Source organism: Microtus pennsylvanicus, chromosome 11 (genome assembly GCF_037038515.1).
Source record: "Microtus pennsylvanicus isolate mMicPen1 chromosome 11, mMicPen1.hap1, whole genome shotgun sequence".
Lineage (NCBI taxonomy): Eukaryota > Metazoa > Chordata > Mammalia > Rodentia > Cricetidae > Microtus > Microtus pennsylvanicus.
This window is the reverse complement of record NC_134589.1, coordinates 7,392,324-7,407,382: the sequence shown is the minus strand read 5'-3', so window position 1 is coordinate 7,407,382 and position 15,059 is coordinate 7,392,324. Positions and strand designations below refer to the sequence as shown.

At 47.7% G+C, this 15,059-nt stretch overlaps 1 protein-coding gene across 8 annotated transcripts in view; it reads left to right on the top strand.

The window, feature by feature from the left end:
• The window catches only part of Slc39a11 (solute carrier family 39 member 11), a 441,076-nt gene that overhangs the window by 202,488 nt on the left and 223,529 nt on the right, over positions 1–15,059 (top strand). For 5 of the 8 annotated variants that reach the window (XM_075989998.1, XM_075990000.1, XM_075990002.1 and 2 more), the window contains one exon: positions 3,315–3,459. In XM_075989998.1, coding sequence (XP_075846113.1) covers positions 3,315–3,459 — 145 coding nt within the window. The remainder of the gene's footprint in view (positions 1–3,314; positions 3,460–15,059) is intronic. The other 3 variants (XM_075989999.1, XM_075990001.1, XM_075990005.1) reach the window with 1 other exon arrangement.

The following is a 15,059-nucleotide window of genomic DNA, read 5'->3' as shown; positions in this document are numbered from 1 at the left end:
GGGGAATTCCAGGATTCAGTGTAGAAGCTGGGGACTGTGTGGGACTGGCCAAACAAGGATGGGGGCTTCTGCCCCTCTCCCCATTTTCAGACAAGATTAAATGAGGCTTTGGTACTCTTGGTAAAGTACTCCATAGAAGGTTTGATGTGTAAAGAATTAAGAAACTATCGAAAAAACTATGGGAAAAAAAGATGTGAGACACCATGAAGTATTCATGTTTAATATTTAATTGGAAAGAAATGATGAAATAAAATATCAGAATCTTTAGTTTCTTTTTGTCCTTGATCATCATGGCCATGATAAAACAAAAAGGGGTATGTGTGTGTAAGGTACAGCCTGACACACCTTTTCTGAAATTCTTTCCCAAAAGAAATGTCCCCAAGGAAAGCTGTAATTTGTATGCCTTTTTTGCTTTTTGACCTGCTGTTATGAACCGCTGTCCAATGCTGTGCCCTCTCCATGGTGATGGACTGAAAGTCTCCAAAACTGTGAGACAAAATAAATGCTTCCTCCTCCTCTGTTCTTCCGCCAGGAGTTTGTGTTATGGTGATAGAGAAGTAGCAAATGCAGAAAACTAATACCAGAATTGGGGGATTGTCATGACTAACCCTGATTATACCTTTCTTTGGTGTGTGGGAACAATTTGGAACCATTTAGAGGTGTGGCCCATACATGCCCTAGAAGCTGTAAGCAGACTTAGTGTGTGATTCTGCTGGAAACTCAGGAGACCAGAATCCCATAAAAACTCAGACAGTGAAGAATGTTCTCACCTGGTTCCTGATGCGAGAAGCCCTCTGCTGAGAGCCGGGCTGCAGACCGTGCCTGTTATGTCCTAGCAAAGACTTCTGTTTATATTAACTGTGTCCTAAAATTTCATGGGAGGCCAACTTTAAAGTTATGGATACGTCTAGAGAGATGGCTCAGTGGTTAAGAGCACACATAATGCTCTTGCACAGGACCTGAGTTTGATTCCCAACACTCACTCACACCCCCTGTAACTCTAACTCCATGGTTATCAGTCGCTCTGGCCTTTGTGGGCATCTATACTTATATATACACATACACACACATGTACACACATATACACACATACACATACATGTACACACATACACACACTCTCTCTCTCACACACACACAGACACAATTAAAAATAATAAAAAGAAAGTAAAGCATAAATTAACTTGACAGAGGAGATTCCCAGACAGCATAAGCTTCAGGTGATGGGATGGTTTTATCGCTGGCTGCTTTTAGTCAAGTTTATAGTGAGAATTGTGAGCAAAAAAGCAGAGCAGAAAGATTTGAAAATATGTAGGCTGTCTGGAAAAGGAGTAAGCTGTAAGTTGTGGACAAGAAGGGCATAGTCTGTAAAGAGATCAGTTACGTTGAGGAGAAGCCAAACACTTTCCACTGAGACAATCAAATATTAGGCCAGACCTCACTCACAGCACATTTCCAATAGAAATTTACACACTCCTCCGAAGGATTTTTCTTGTGAATAGTGAACACCAGGGTTTCTTGCTTACATAGGGCTATCTATGGAATTCTATTTTTAGATTCCTTCACCTGGACCTTTACAGGCCTCTTGTAGCTATGGTCAGATCTGGTCTGTTAACATGGGAGCAGATTTGGCATTGTCTGTATAGCATTGGTTTAGCAGGCACACTGAATGCACGAGCCATGGCGGTGTAGAGGTTTCTACCAAAGTAGATGGAGTTTTCTCTGGGCCGCCAACTCACAAATAATGACATGGAGACTTATTATTAATTATGAAAGCTCAGCCTTAGCTTAGGCTTGTTCCTAACTAGTTCTTATAACTTAAATAAACCCATATCTCTTAATCTATTTCTTTTACACGGCCCAGTTACCTTCACTCTGTACTGCCCACCGTACTTCCTCCATGTCCAGCTGGTGACTCCACTCCTTCCCAGTGTTCTCTCTCTGCCCGGGAAGTCCCGCCTATCTCTTCTGCCCAGCTATTGGTCATTTAGCTTTTTACTACACCGATCACGGCAATATATCTTCACAGTGTCCGAATAGCCACAACACCCAGATCTTGGAGGGTGCTTGCGAGATCAGCCTGTATGTGATCGAACCAGGCTCACTGTGAGGATCTCCTGGGAAGCCGCTGTGTGCTTCCGCGCGAGTGTGTGCCCTGGTCACTCGTTGTGGAGCTGTGGGGTCTCATGTTTCCCCTGCTGCCTTTCAGTCTGTCCTCCCTATTCTCCCACTCCTCCATTTTGAATTAGGGATCCTTACTCTGTGCTTTTGTAGATGGTTAGCATACACCTCGAATTTTGATTTTCCAGGAATTCACAGCTGGGTATTGCCTTAGGTGTCAGAAGAGACTTTGAACTTGAGATTTTGAGTGACATTGAGGCTATGACTTTGAGGACTTTCAGAGGACAGAATGCATCCTGTTTGGTGGGGTGGACACGACCCTTCTGCATCCTAGGAGCAGAGCGCTGTGGCCTTATGGGAGGTGTCCTAGTATCGTGTTGACAAGTGGTGGCCTTGTGACCATTGGTCTTCAGGGTTGACTGGATTCACAGTAACCGATGCTGAGACTCATCTGTGGGTGTGAGGGTATTTCCACGGGAAGATTGCCTGGAGTGAGAAGATCCCTTCTGTATGTGGGCAGGACCATCTTCTCAGCCTAGGGCCTGGCTGGGTTAAGTGGAGAGAAAAGGGAAAGGTGGAGAAGTTGGGGCTTGTCTCCTTTCTTTGCTTCCTGGCTGCGGTGAGGTAAACTGCATTGCTTTGCCGTGCCTTCTCCACCATCATAGACAGAATCATATGAAATAATCAGCAAAATTAGCTTTTTATTAAACTGCAGGTTTCTTGTCTGGCATTCTGTCACAGACCCCAGAAGAGGCAGCTACGGGTGGGATGGATGAGTGTCCCCATGTGCTTAAACAGGTCATGTTCCAAGTCTGTCATACTCAGTACCCGGTAGTGACAATCTCAATCTCTCTCTCTCTCTCTCTCTCTCTCTCTCTCTCTCTCTCTCTCTCTCTCTCTCTCTCTCTCTGTGTGTGTGTGTGTGTGTGTGTGTGTGTGTGTATGGGGGTGTTATCATTTAGGGGATCAGTGCCAACTCCTTAGACCTTGGGTCTTGGAACCTGCAAAGTCATCTACCCAAAGCTTGCCATCTTCTCAACAGTCCAGTTTGTGAGACCTGGATCATGTCAGGTACTCAGCCCTTGGTACTCTTAGCAGGACATGGGTCCTTTGTCCAGATATCTGTGGTCCTGAGGGTCTGGAGTTTCCGAGGACACGGAAGTGCTGTGGTGACGTCCTGCTTCTTGTTTCAGGGTGCTGCGGAAGATCCCCAGACGGCCCTGGCCCTGAACTTGGACCCTGCACTGATGAAGAAGTCTGATCCCGAGGGCCCTGCCACACTGCTCTTCCCTGAGAGGGAACTTTCCATCCGGATAGGTAGCGTTGGGCTTCTTTCAGGCAAGCTTTCTGCTGCGGACGCTGAGCTGGACCGGAGGGAGGGTCCAGACCTGGGGCTGGTGCTTGGAGAGGAGGGAATGCCGGATGCTCTGCCCTTCCCGGCTGCTCGCCTCACTGCTCACAGTGGTGCTCTGTCTGTGCTCATTCATCTCGTGTTCATGCAAACGCTTGTCCATTATACAGGCAGTCGGAAGAGCTTTGTTGCTGTTCCCAGCTTGGGTGAATGGGCAGGGGTCACTCTGAATGGGACTGATTTAAGTTAGAAAGGGTGAGCCTTGATTGGTCCACTCCCCATCTCCCCATTCCCGGTGAACCCCAAGTGCCCTTTTCATTTGCGTGATGTTGACCCTCTGATTCACCTGGGAAGGAGCACATGCGTCTCTTGCATTGTCTATATGGGGTCAGAACACTTTAAAGACAAGAAAACAACGTCATTTCTGCTGAGTTGCAGGGAAGAGTCTCTCCAAAGGAGTCAGATATTCCTCAAACTCAGATGGGTCCAGGCTGAGCTTGGATTCTGCCCTGTGCAGCTCTCAAGCTCCCTGTTTCCATTCAGATTCTGCCCAGAGTGCATTATCCAGGAAGAACCTTGGGTGCCTTCTTTCTGGTTGACCCTCTCTGCCTCCCACCACTTCCTGGCTGGGATAGAACCGGGAAATAAAATCCATCTGATAGGCTCTCAGGCTGTGGAGGGCCAGTGACAGCTTCCCTCTGCCACCTATCACACACCTCCTACACTCTCAGTGTCCCTGTCGTTCTCTCCCTCAGGACTGTGGTCAAGGGCTGTCTTCCACCAAATGCGTCGTTCTTCATGTCCAGTCCTGAGTGCATAGACACATAGATCTCTGTGAATGCTCACTTGCAATTTTCTTTGCTTTACTCCTGTGTGCCTTTGTGAGGCTGTTGTGGCCCTAACTCAACGTTTTTGTAGGGTAGAAAAATTGGCCTGGCCATACTTCTTTGTCTTTTCAACCAAAGGAGTTGGGGTTTCAGGGTGGCTGTCAAGAAACAATGTGAAAACTGCCAAACACACACACACACACACACACACACACACACACGCACGCACGCACGCACGCACGCACGCACGCACACACACACACACACACGGGTGTGGATGCGTGTGTTGTGGAAGCCAGAGGACAACCTTTGCCCTTATTCCTCAGCTACTCTGGACCTTTTTGTCCGTTTGTTATGAGACCCGACGGTGGTTGTTTTACTCACCTGGAACTTGCCAAGTTGACTAGGCAGGCTGGCCACATAATCCTAGGGATCTGTCTCTCTGTGTCTCCCTACACTGGGACTTCAAGTACACATCATCGTGTCCTGCTTTTTTAGTGTAGGCTCTGGGGCTTGAACTCAGAACCTCATGCCTGAAAGGCAAGTGCTTTATAGACTGAGTTATCTCCCTAACCCCTCAGGGTACCTTTTCCAGGGAGCTTTGGGAGTTTTCTGCATCTTCCCAGGCAACCCGTATTCCATGGTGGGGCTGCATGGAGGGAGCTGCAGGCCTCTCACCTGCCATAGAACATGAGGCACCACCTGTTACCTGGTTGCCAAGCAATCCTTGTAGCTGTTGCTAACCGTTCTGCTGCAGGCCTGGATGCAGCTCTTGAAGATGGCTTGCTCGCTGCCAGCTCGTCTCACCTGGATGCACCTGTGGGTGTCAGGCATCTGGGGAGTTTCAGACTGATAATGTTTTTGTGCTGCCTGGCCTCCTGCAGACCAAGCCTGAAGGGGCACTGCTTGTGCCATCTGGATTTGTCCTTTAGCTTGCTGTAACCGGAGCAAGGAGGCCAGCTTAATGGGCATTTAGTGACAAACACCAGCCTTTAAAAAACAATCATGGCACTGCTATCATGTTCTGTAATTGATTCAGCAGGGGGAAAAGCCAGAGAAGCCATGCCTTGGGAGGGAAGTTCAGCTGCCCTGGGTGGTAGCAGCAGCCAGGCTGGGAAAATCATTTATTAGACACTTAGCTATTGATGGTTGTCTGTGTCTAACATTTATGGTATCAGCTATTCTCAAAGCTGGGGCTATTTGGGGATGTACTGAGGCCAGGAGTTCCTTTAAAGCTCTATCATTCCCTGTTTTTCTCTTTCTCTTCCTCTCTCCCTCTCTTCCCCATCCCTCACTCCCATTTTTCTTTCTCTCTTTCCATTAACCTCCTACCCATCCCTCTACCCACCCACCCTTCTTAAGTCTTTCTTCTAATTCAAAATGTAATGGCAGGGATTAAAGAGAAAGAGGGACTTTACTTCCAACCTCAAATCACTTGTAGCTTAACCCCCAGCCACAGGCACAGGCACCATCTCTGGCTTCCTGTGTGTCCTCTGAGGATCTCCGGGCCTGTTCTGTGGTCGTCCTTGGCCATCGTTCTGTGTCTTGTGATTTTGAACTTGACCAAATGTTATTATTGGATGGGATACTCTTGGATCCATCCCATTTTGTTACTGGCCTTGACCTTGCATGACTGATAGTCCTTTAGATTAATTCTACTGTTCCTTGTTATCGAGAATTTGGCAGAGAACATTTTGACACTAGTGAATAGTTGTTTGTCTGTCTGTCTGTATGTTTGTCTGTTTGTTTGTTTGTATGTATGTATGTGTCTAGGGGTCTGTATATGAGCATCAAATGCTTAATTAGCCTCTTAAAGTATGCAAAATTTTTGTGTACTTGTGTTGTTTTTTGGAAGTTTTATATACGTAAATAATACATTCTGATCACTCGCCCTCCACCATTTTATATTCCTCCCACTGTTATCAACCCCTCCCCTCCAGTTCCCTTTTCAGATTCATGACTTTTGGTTTAGTTGTGTGACCTGACCTATGTGTTTTGAAGGCAGAGGGCTGTAACTTCTACTATACTTCAGGTTCCCCGAGACTCTAATGTATCCTAAGTCTTTGACATTTGTGCCTCAGTTCCTCCCACCAACCATTTTGAATTATCATCCTCTTTAGGTTAAGAATGGATTTCTTTTCCTCCATCCCTTCTGGGCTCAGGCCTGTAACCTTGACTTCTTCATTGAAAGGGTGGGAGCAAGGCATGGTGGTTGTTAGAATGTGCCACAAGGTAAGAAGGGAAGCAAAATGAAATATGGTAGGACTTTTGTTTTTGCAGAAGGCTGAAAAACAAAGGATTAAGATGATGATGGTGATGATGGTGGTGATTGTTGAAGGAGCTATGGGCTGTGTTCCTGCCACAGGCTCCCGGCCCGCCTGGCTAGCTTATGCCCCGAAATAACAACACACAAATTGTATTCTTTTAAACACAGCTTGGCCCATTTCTATTAATGTGTGTCGTGCCACTAGGTAGTAGCTTACCGAGAAGGATTCTAGCCTACGTCCATCCTGGGTCGGAGCTTCATCGGGTCTGCCCTGGGGAGCAGCATGGCGTCTCTGACCTCACTTCCCTTTTTCCCAGCATTCTATTCTGTCTACTCCACCCACCTAAAGGCTGGCCTATCAAATGGGCCAAGGCAGTTTCTTTATTAGCCAATGACCTTCCTCCATCAGGTGATGATGGTAGTGATGATGGTGGTGGTGATGGTAGTGATGATGTTGGTGGTGATGATGGTGGTGATGATGGTGGCGGTGATGATGATGATGATGATGGTGGTGATGATGATGGTGATGATGATGGTGATGATGGTAGTGATGATGGTGATGGTGGTGATGATGGTGGCGGTGATGATGATGATGGTGGTGGTGATGATGATGGTGGTGATGATGATGGTGATGATGATGGTGATGATGGTAGTGATGATGGTGATGGTGGTGATGATGATGGTAGTGATGATGGTAGTGAAGATGTTGGTGGTGATGATGGTGATGGTGGTTATGATGATGGTGGTAATGATGGTGATGGTGGTGGTGATAATGGTTATGATGGTGGTGATGATGATAGTGATGATAGTAGTGGTGATAATGGTTATGATGGTGGTGGTGATGATGGTGGTGATGATGATGATGGTGGTGATGATGATGGTAGTGAAGATGTTGGTGGTGATGATGGTGATGGTGGTTATGATGATGGTGGTGATGATGGTGATGGTGGTGGTGATAATGGTTATGATGGTGGTGGTGATGATGGTGGTGATGATGATGATAGCCCAGATCTCTTTATCACTGTGGGTATTAAATAATGTAAATAAATGACCAGATCTACTTTCTTGCTGTGGGCTCTGTACAGGCAAGTGGACCAATTATATATCTTTGATTATGGGACTGTTGTCCGATGATACACTTTCAAAACTCTTTCAGCTTCTGAAGAGTGATGCTATACCTGATCCAAGTGAGCTTAGAACCCAGATAGCACTTGGCTTACTTCCTTGCCTTCCTTTCTTTTTTTATGAGTTAGGCAGTGGTTTGGGAGCAGTTTTCTTGTGGGTTGTTCAGAAGACAATGTAGTATTCCCATGAACCTGATTGAGCTGCCCAGACAAAACAGGCTGGCATGCTGAAACAGAGGAAATACTCTTCCCACCCCCTTCCCTGCCAACCCTGGGGGCAGGAAGTCGGATGGAAGTATCTAGGTGCAGGGTAGCTTCTTCAGAGGCCTGTTCTTGGCTTGCAGGTAGCTGACTTCTCCTCTGAATGTCTGCTGTGATGTGACACTAGACCTGGGGAGATGAACGAATGTCTACTCACCCCAGATAGGGTTCTGACAACAGACCAAAGTATGGATACCACCAAGGCCAAGCTGGCGAACCAGTGAGTTTTGCTGAGGTCTATAGGAACAGAATACTCAAAGATGGCTTCAGCATTAAAGCCCACCCCAGCCTGAGTGACAGCTCACGAGGCTGGGACCCTGGGGCACACTGCACAGTCTGCAAGCAACATGTTCAAGAGGCCACAGAGTGTCCTTTGCTGGTGACAGATCAGCTGGTTTCTGCTTCTTCCTGGCTGCTTGGCTTCTCTGAGAACTATTCCCAGCAGTCTTTCTGTTTATATACATTTTGGGGAGTGGGGACAAAGTGAATCTGGTTGGTTTCAGGGACTTCCTAGAGTGATTTTGAGTTGCTTACTTCCTGGATTAAGGAATTCCACCTATAAGGTAGAGTGCTTTGTTTCCCTTTAGAACCTCCTCTTGTTTCACCTCTGCATAAACATCCTCTCTTAACACAATCCTCTTGTTTCACTTCTCATTACATCCTAGTCTTAAGATGTTTCTCTCCAAGACGCAAGGGTTTAACCTTAGAAGAAACACAACACAACACTGCCCCGTCTCCTTTGTAAGGACATGGCCCTATGGGATTAGTTCTGAGTCTTAATGACCTCACTGAGACTGTCTCCAAGTAGTGTTCACGTCCAGATATGCAGTGTTAGGACTCTGGACAGCGGGTAGGGATTCCCAAGTCAACGCATCTGTGTTACTTTTCTCATTGCTACGGAAAATACCTAACACAAACAATCAAGGAAGGGCGTGTTTGGACTCAGCAGTCTGAGGGTGCTGTTCATCACGGCAGGGAAGGCATGGCTGCAGAAGCTGGAAGCAAGTGCTCACATCACGCCCACCATCACTCAAGGAACGGGTGGGGGTTGTTCTGCTTGGATTGCGTTTCTCCTTTTATTTCAGCCTGTGACCCCAGCCCACAGAATGATGCCACTCACATTTAGGGTGGCTTTTCCCCTACTCAGTTATCCCAATGAAGAAATTCCATCACAGGCATGCCTAGAACTTTGTTTCCATGGTGATTCTTAAAGCCATCAAGTTGGCAATCAAGATTAACCATTGCACCATTTAAGCACCAAACTAGTTTTGAAACATCTTCTCACAGATGGTCATCAGCCCCAAGGAGTCACACATGGTGAGAAGAAATGCTTCTCTTGGCTTCTTTTAGATTCTCTGACTGTTGTTCTAGTCCCTCATGCCAGTCGGGTTGGGGTAACTTGGTGTTGGAGAATGTAGGTAGACTTTTCTTTCCCACCAGCCAGTTCCCAAATAACCAGAGACTTACTAATTATAAACGTTTGGCCATTAGCTCAGGATTGTTACTAACTAACTCTTGCATCTTAACCCATATTTCTTATCTACCCTCTGCTAACCTCTACCTGTCAAGCTATTGAATAGTCAGCTTCTTTATTAAAGCAATCATGGTGACATAGATCCACACAGTGCAAAGAACTACTCCACAGGAGAATGCTGTCTTCAGAGCAAAACAGCTGCCATCTGCATCAGATCAGCTACAGGAGCAGGCCTGGGGAATGTTGATGTTTCCTCAGACAAGAAGGGGACAGGGGGGTGACTGGCCCCTCGCCTGAATTGTAAGCTCCACCCACATACCCCTCCCAGCTGTTCCTATATAATCCTACCCCAATTGTATGTGACCTCAGGTCTGGAGAGGTACTGAATTTTATAGCTTAGGGAAGTTAACTAGAGGGGAGGGCTCTGTCTGCAGCTCCGGGGAAGCCATCTTGACATGGTGGAAAGACACTCTCCAGTGACTACATTGGGGTCCCCCAAGCTCCTGTCATAACCCTGCACCCTTGCGTGCTCTGTAGATATGCCCAATAGACTCATGAGTTCCCTAGAGTGAATGCTCGTGAAGCTGATTGTTGGTTCCCTCGTGACTGCATCTTTTTGCTCCTTGATCGGTGCTCACCCAGCTACACACACAGTCCTAGATTCCAGGTGAAGGCACCTTCTGAGGTTCCAGGGGATGTCTTGGTGTGGGCTCCATTCCACAGGGCACATGCACACCCATCGTCTGCTCACACATACCTGAACGCAGGAGCACAGTTCGTTTAGTGGATGTGTGTCAGGTACAAGTAAGGGGGGCGGGGGGAGAGAGAGAGAGAGAGAGAGGGAGAGAGAGAGAGAGAGAGAGGGAGGGAGGGAGGGAGGGAGGGAGGGAGGGAGGGAGGGAGGAGGAGGAGGAGGAGGAGGAGGAGGAGGAGGAGGAGGAGGAGGAGGAGGACAGGAGAGGGAGCCTGGGGTGGTGAATCCTGACAGTAATAGAATGAAACCCCTTTTAATTCATCCGGAGCCTTGGAGCCCGCTGCCTGCAGAGCTGCTTGAGGTGTTCATTAAGTCCTACAGAGGAGTTAAGGATACTGTCTCCTTATGCAAAATTTAACATTTGCTTGGTTAGCAGGCTCCATCATATTTATAAGAGCCCGACGCATTCATTTCAGCTCATAAGTCTATTAAACAGGGTAATGTGTTTTTAATGTGCGCTCGGAAACAACTGAGAAGCGGCCAGAGCCCCACCAGCTGGGTCAGGATACTCCTGCCGGGCTTTTATTACTGGGAGATTTAGAGGGCTGCTCCCAGAAGCAGCTGTCTTGACTGCTTCCTATATATCTTGTTTTGCTTTTCAGCTGCTGCTTTTCTTCTTTCTGTTCTTTAAACTCAAAATTCTGGGTAGCACTTGAGTATTTAGGATTTTTTTCGCCTGCCTTCAGAGCTGGAGAGAGGTGGTCAAACTCACGGCCTCAGGCCTCATGCGGTTGGACCAGCACTATAAGCCTGAGCTACAGCCGCAGTCTCTAAGTATGTGGGATCCTTAGAGGTTTATTTTTCTACGAGTTCACTCCTGGCTCTGATTCCTGTGTTTCTTTTCCTTCTACTGTTAGTATCTTGCCACGTAATGAGCAGAAGCTTCTTTTGATCATGGAAGATTGGAAGGAAATACTTTCAGCCTGAGAGGTGGAAGGCCATGAGCGTGGTGCGCAATTGTGTTTTGAACTCAGTGACGTTCACCATAGCGCTGGCGTCTGGAATGTGGTGGCTGCTCCCCCACCTTGAGGAAAAGGGGTTGGTGATGGGGTCAGTGATGTGCCCAGCTTGACCTGGCTGCTGTAACCACTCCACAATTGGATAGGAAACAGCACACCCCTCCAAATTCCCATTGGCCACACATGTAGTAAACCCCAACCATTTTTCTTTCTCGTTTGAGACAGGGTTTCTCTGTAGCTTTGGAGCCTGTCCTGGAACTTGCTTTGTAGACCAGGCTGGTCTCTAACTCACAGAGATCCGCCTGCCTTTGCCTCCTGGGTGCTGGGATTAAAGGCATGCACCACCACCGCCCGGCTCCCAGCCACTTATTTAACTTGGCTCTGTGGTTTTGCTCATTCCAGAATGCCATCTCAGTGGAATCATACAGCCTTTGCCGCCAGACTGCCCTCACTTGGCATCATGTATCTGAGAACACTTCATGATGTCATAAGTAATAAGAGTCACTTCTTTTATGACTTAATACTATTCCCCGTCATGTGACTCCACCCCAGGTTGTTTATCCACTCTGCAGCTGGAAGCTGTCTGACTTGGTTCCGTTTTTGGTAATTGAGCAGCACCGCTATGGATATTCACATGCAGCTCTGTGTGTAAACAAGAGCTTTTGCTTCTTTCGGAGCAGGGTTGAGAAATGATGTGATGTGTGTCTGCTGGACTTTGCAGCAACCGCCCAAACTGTCCTTCAGAGTCATTCCACCAGACTTCCACTTTCTGTGAGTCCCGTCTAGCCCTTGGCAGTGGGAGCTTCATTTTTCTTTATACATCTTAGCTCTCATAGTGGTCTCTTGTGACTCTAGTTCGGGTCTCCCTAATACCGTGTTTGGCGTTTTGTAGTAATAGGGGCGGCGGCGGGGCTACGTCCCCAAAGCCCCAGCCGCCTGCCTGGCTAGTTTATGCCCCGAAATAATTACACAGACACTGTATTCATTTAAACACTGCTTTGGCCCATTCCTATCTAGCCTCTTCTAGGCTAATTCTCACATATTAACTTAGCCCATTTCTAATCATCTGTGTAGCGCTCCTAGGTGCGCTTACCAGGAAAATTCTAGCCTAAGTCCATCCTGGGTCGGAGCTTCATAGCGTGCGTCTTCCCTGGAGCAGGTAGCATGGCGTCTCTCTCTGAGGTGTCTGCTCCCGAGAGGAGAGCTGTCGAGTCTGCCCTCACTTCCTCTTCCTCCCAGCGTTCTGTTCTGTTTACTCCACCCACCTAAGGGTGGGCCTATCCAATGGGCCTAGCAGTTTCTTTATTGCTTAGCCAATGAAATCAACAGATTGATATATGACACTCCCACATCAGCGTTTCTTCGTGTGCTCCTTTACCATCTATATATTACCTTTGGTCTCCAGATCCTTTACCTGGAAACAAAGACAAATATTTGTTTGTGTTCCTAATGCAGAGCCCTCGGGGCTCATTACCTGCATCGCAGATGAAACCCTGTGTCAGACCTGTGGCTTACATTCATTTTTCTCCTGGTTTCTGCCTTATTTCCCTGTTATTCCTGAACGATGCCTTTGAGGGGAAAAGGCAAGCTTTTTGGAAAAATATAAGTCCAGCTTACCAGTTTTTTTTTTCTTTTTCCAAATTGTGCTTTTGGTGTCCTATCTGAGAATCCTTTGTTTAACTCATGGTCACAAAGATTTCCTCCTGTATTTTCTTCTAAAGGTTTTACATTTTCTGTTTAGGTCTGTGTGATGTTTGGTTCATTTCACGCAACCTGGAATCACCTGGGAAGACTACAGTGAGGGATTGACTACACTGGGTTGGCCTTTGGGCATAGCTATAGAGGATTGTAAAAATTACATTAACTGAGTTGGGAACAGCCACCCACTGTGGGCACCATACCCTGGGCCTTAGAGTGGGGGGGTGGATGCTGATGTGTTAAGATACACTTTAAACTTTCTGGGCTCTGTATCACTACAAGGGTCCAAGGCCCAGAGACCCGAGGGCAGGACTTTACCGGGGACTTTCCTCTGAGAGTCATGGTTGAGTAGCCTGATGCTCCGAGATGCCCCAGGCACAAGCCTGCCTAGCACATCTGTGGGAATGGCGGGGCCCAGGAGCCTGTGGCCAACACTCCTCCTGTGACTCCCCAGCACACAGGATAAGGGCTCTTGTGGCATTACAGTCTGGGGCGGCAGATGAACCAAGGTGGGTTCTGGTGTGGAGCTTGGAGTGTCGGGGTGGAAAGCTGGCTACAGGCTTTACTACACAGGTGAGCGGATAGATGCAGCAGCAGGTGCAGCCACTGGGGACATCAGCTACTTTCTCTGGTCTTGCCTTTCAGCCAGGTGTTGCCATGGTAACTGTAACCTTTCCTCTTCTCTGAGGCCCACCAGCACTTGATAACTTTGCTAACTGGTTTTGTTACTCCTCTCTGGTCTGATTTCATCTTCCTTCTTTTCTCTCCGTCCTTCGGGACTTCTCTTGTTCGCTTCTTTGAGCACTTCTTTCATACTGGTCTCGGTGATCTGCCTCTCTCCCCTCGTCCCCCAGCCTCTCCCTCACTTCTGAGCATGGCAGCTCCTTGGAGGATGCTCTTGCAGCCCTGGGGCCTGCGGTGAGGACATTTTTCTGCCCCAGTAGTACCACAACATTTGGCGATACTACTAACTGGAAAAGCCCTCCAGAGGCGTTTTCTTCTCCCGGCAAATAGAGATGTACAGGGGCAGATACCACCCCGGGGCTGTTCCCTTCTTTCTGGAAAATTCAATCTGGGTAAAGTTTCCTCCAGGCCCTTGCTGTGGGCTGGCGTAACAGAGCAGAAGCCCATTAGCCTACGGTGCTAATTAAATACATTCTAGTGGTGGGTCTCAGGCCTGCCATTCACTGGGTATCAGCAAGAAGTCTGCGGAGCCAGACTTGTCACAGAGAGGAAGCCAAGCTTTGAAGCCACCTTTCCCAGAGCCTTGGTGACAATATTTCAGCTGCACCTCATCAGCTCTCCTTGATTAGCTGTTAGCCACCCATGTGTCAAACTGTTTGCACTTCTCCCGTGTTGGTCTCGGTCCCACATGGTTCCCACATGGTCTTCGTTCCATCACAATCACCTGGAAGAGTCTTCATTGCGTGGCCTTTGCATTGTGGATCCGTCTGTGACTGGGGAAGAGGAGTAGGGCCGGAAATGGAGACTGCACGTGCATCCGAGGGGTCTTGTTATCTAACCAAGATGTCAGAACCCTTCTTTGCTAGGGGTTGGATTAAGGAGTGCCGAGGCTCTGGCTGGTGGTTGAAAGCCTTTGTAAGGCGAGGAGACAGGAAACACGACAACAGAATGTAATTGAAATGACTCTCTGAGAACTAACAAGCTGCCCTCTGGCTTCCTGTCTAGCCTGTTGTTAGGAGGCGCTATGGCTGATTTGACATGCGGAAGGCAGAGGGCTCCACAAAGCCGGTTTTGATTGTACATCTCGACCACTAGTAGAAAGAACATTTTAAAAAACCATACCTGCATTCTGAAAGCCTGGTTCTGCCACAGGGCACCATTGGGAAGGTCGGAGGGGCGGGTCTCTGCTGTGCAATGATAGGTGCTTCCATTCCTGTTTCCCTCTATATAGAAATGTCACTTCAAGCTGAAAATGTGAAATTTTCATATTTGCGAAGGTTCTAGTTGAAGGGATTGTAGAGAAGGTTCTAGTTGATGGGGATTGTAGAGAGGTTTTAGTTGTAGGGGATTGTAGAGAAGGGTCAAGTTGAATGGAAATGCTAGCTGATCAGATAGCTTTTAAAGTCTTCCAGGAATGCTCTGGTCTGTCTAGATACTCTGAAGGAGCTATTTATTGATTTCTCATTTGTACTCTGGCTGGGATGGACCCCAACCCTTTCTTCTTATAGCCCCTCCTCGTGTGCTTGTGTGTGTTTATAAG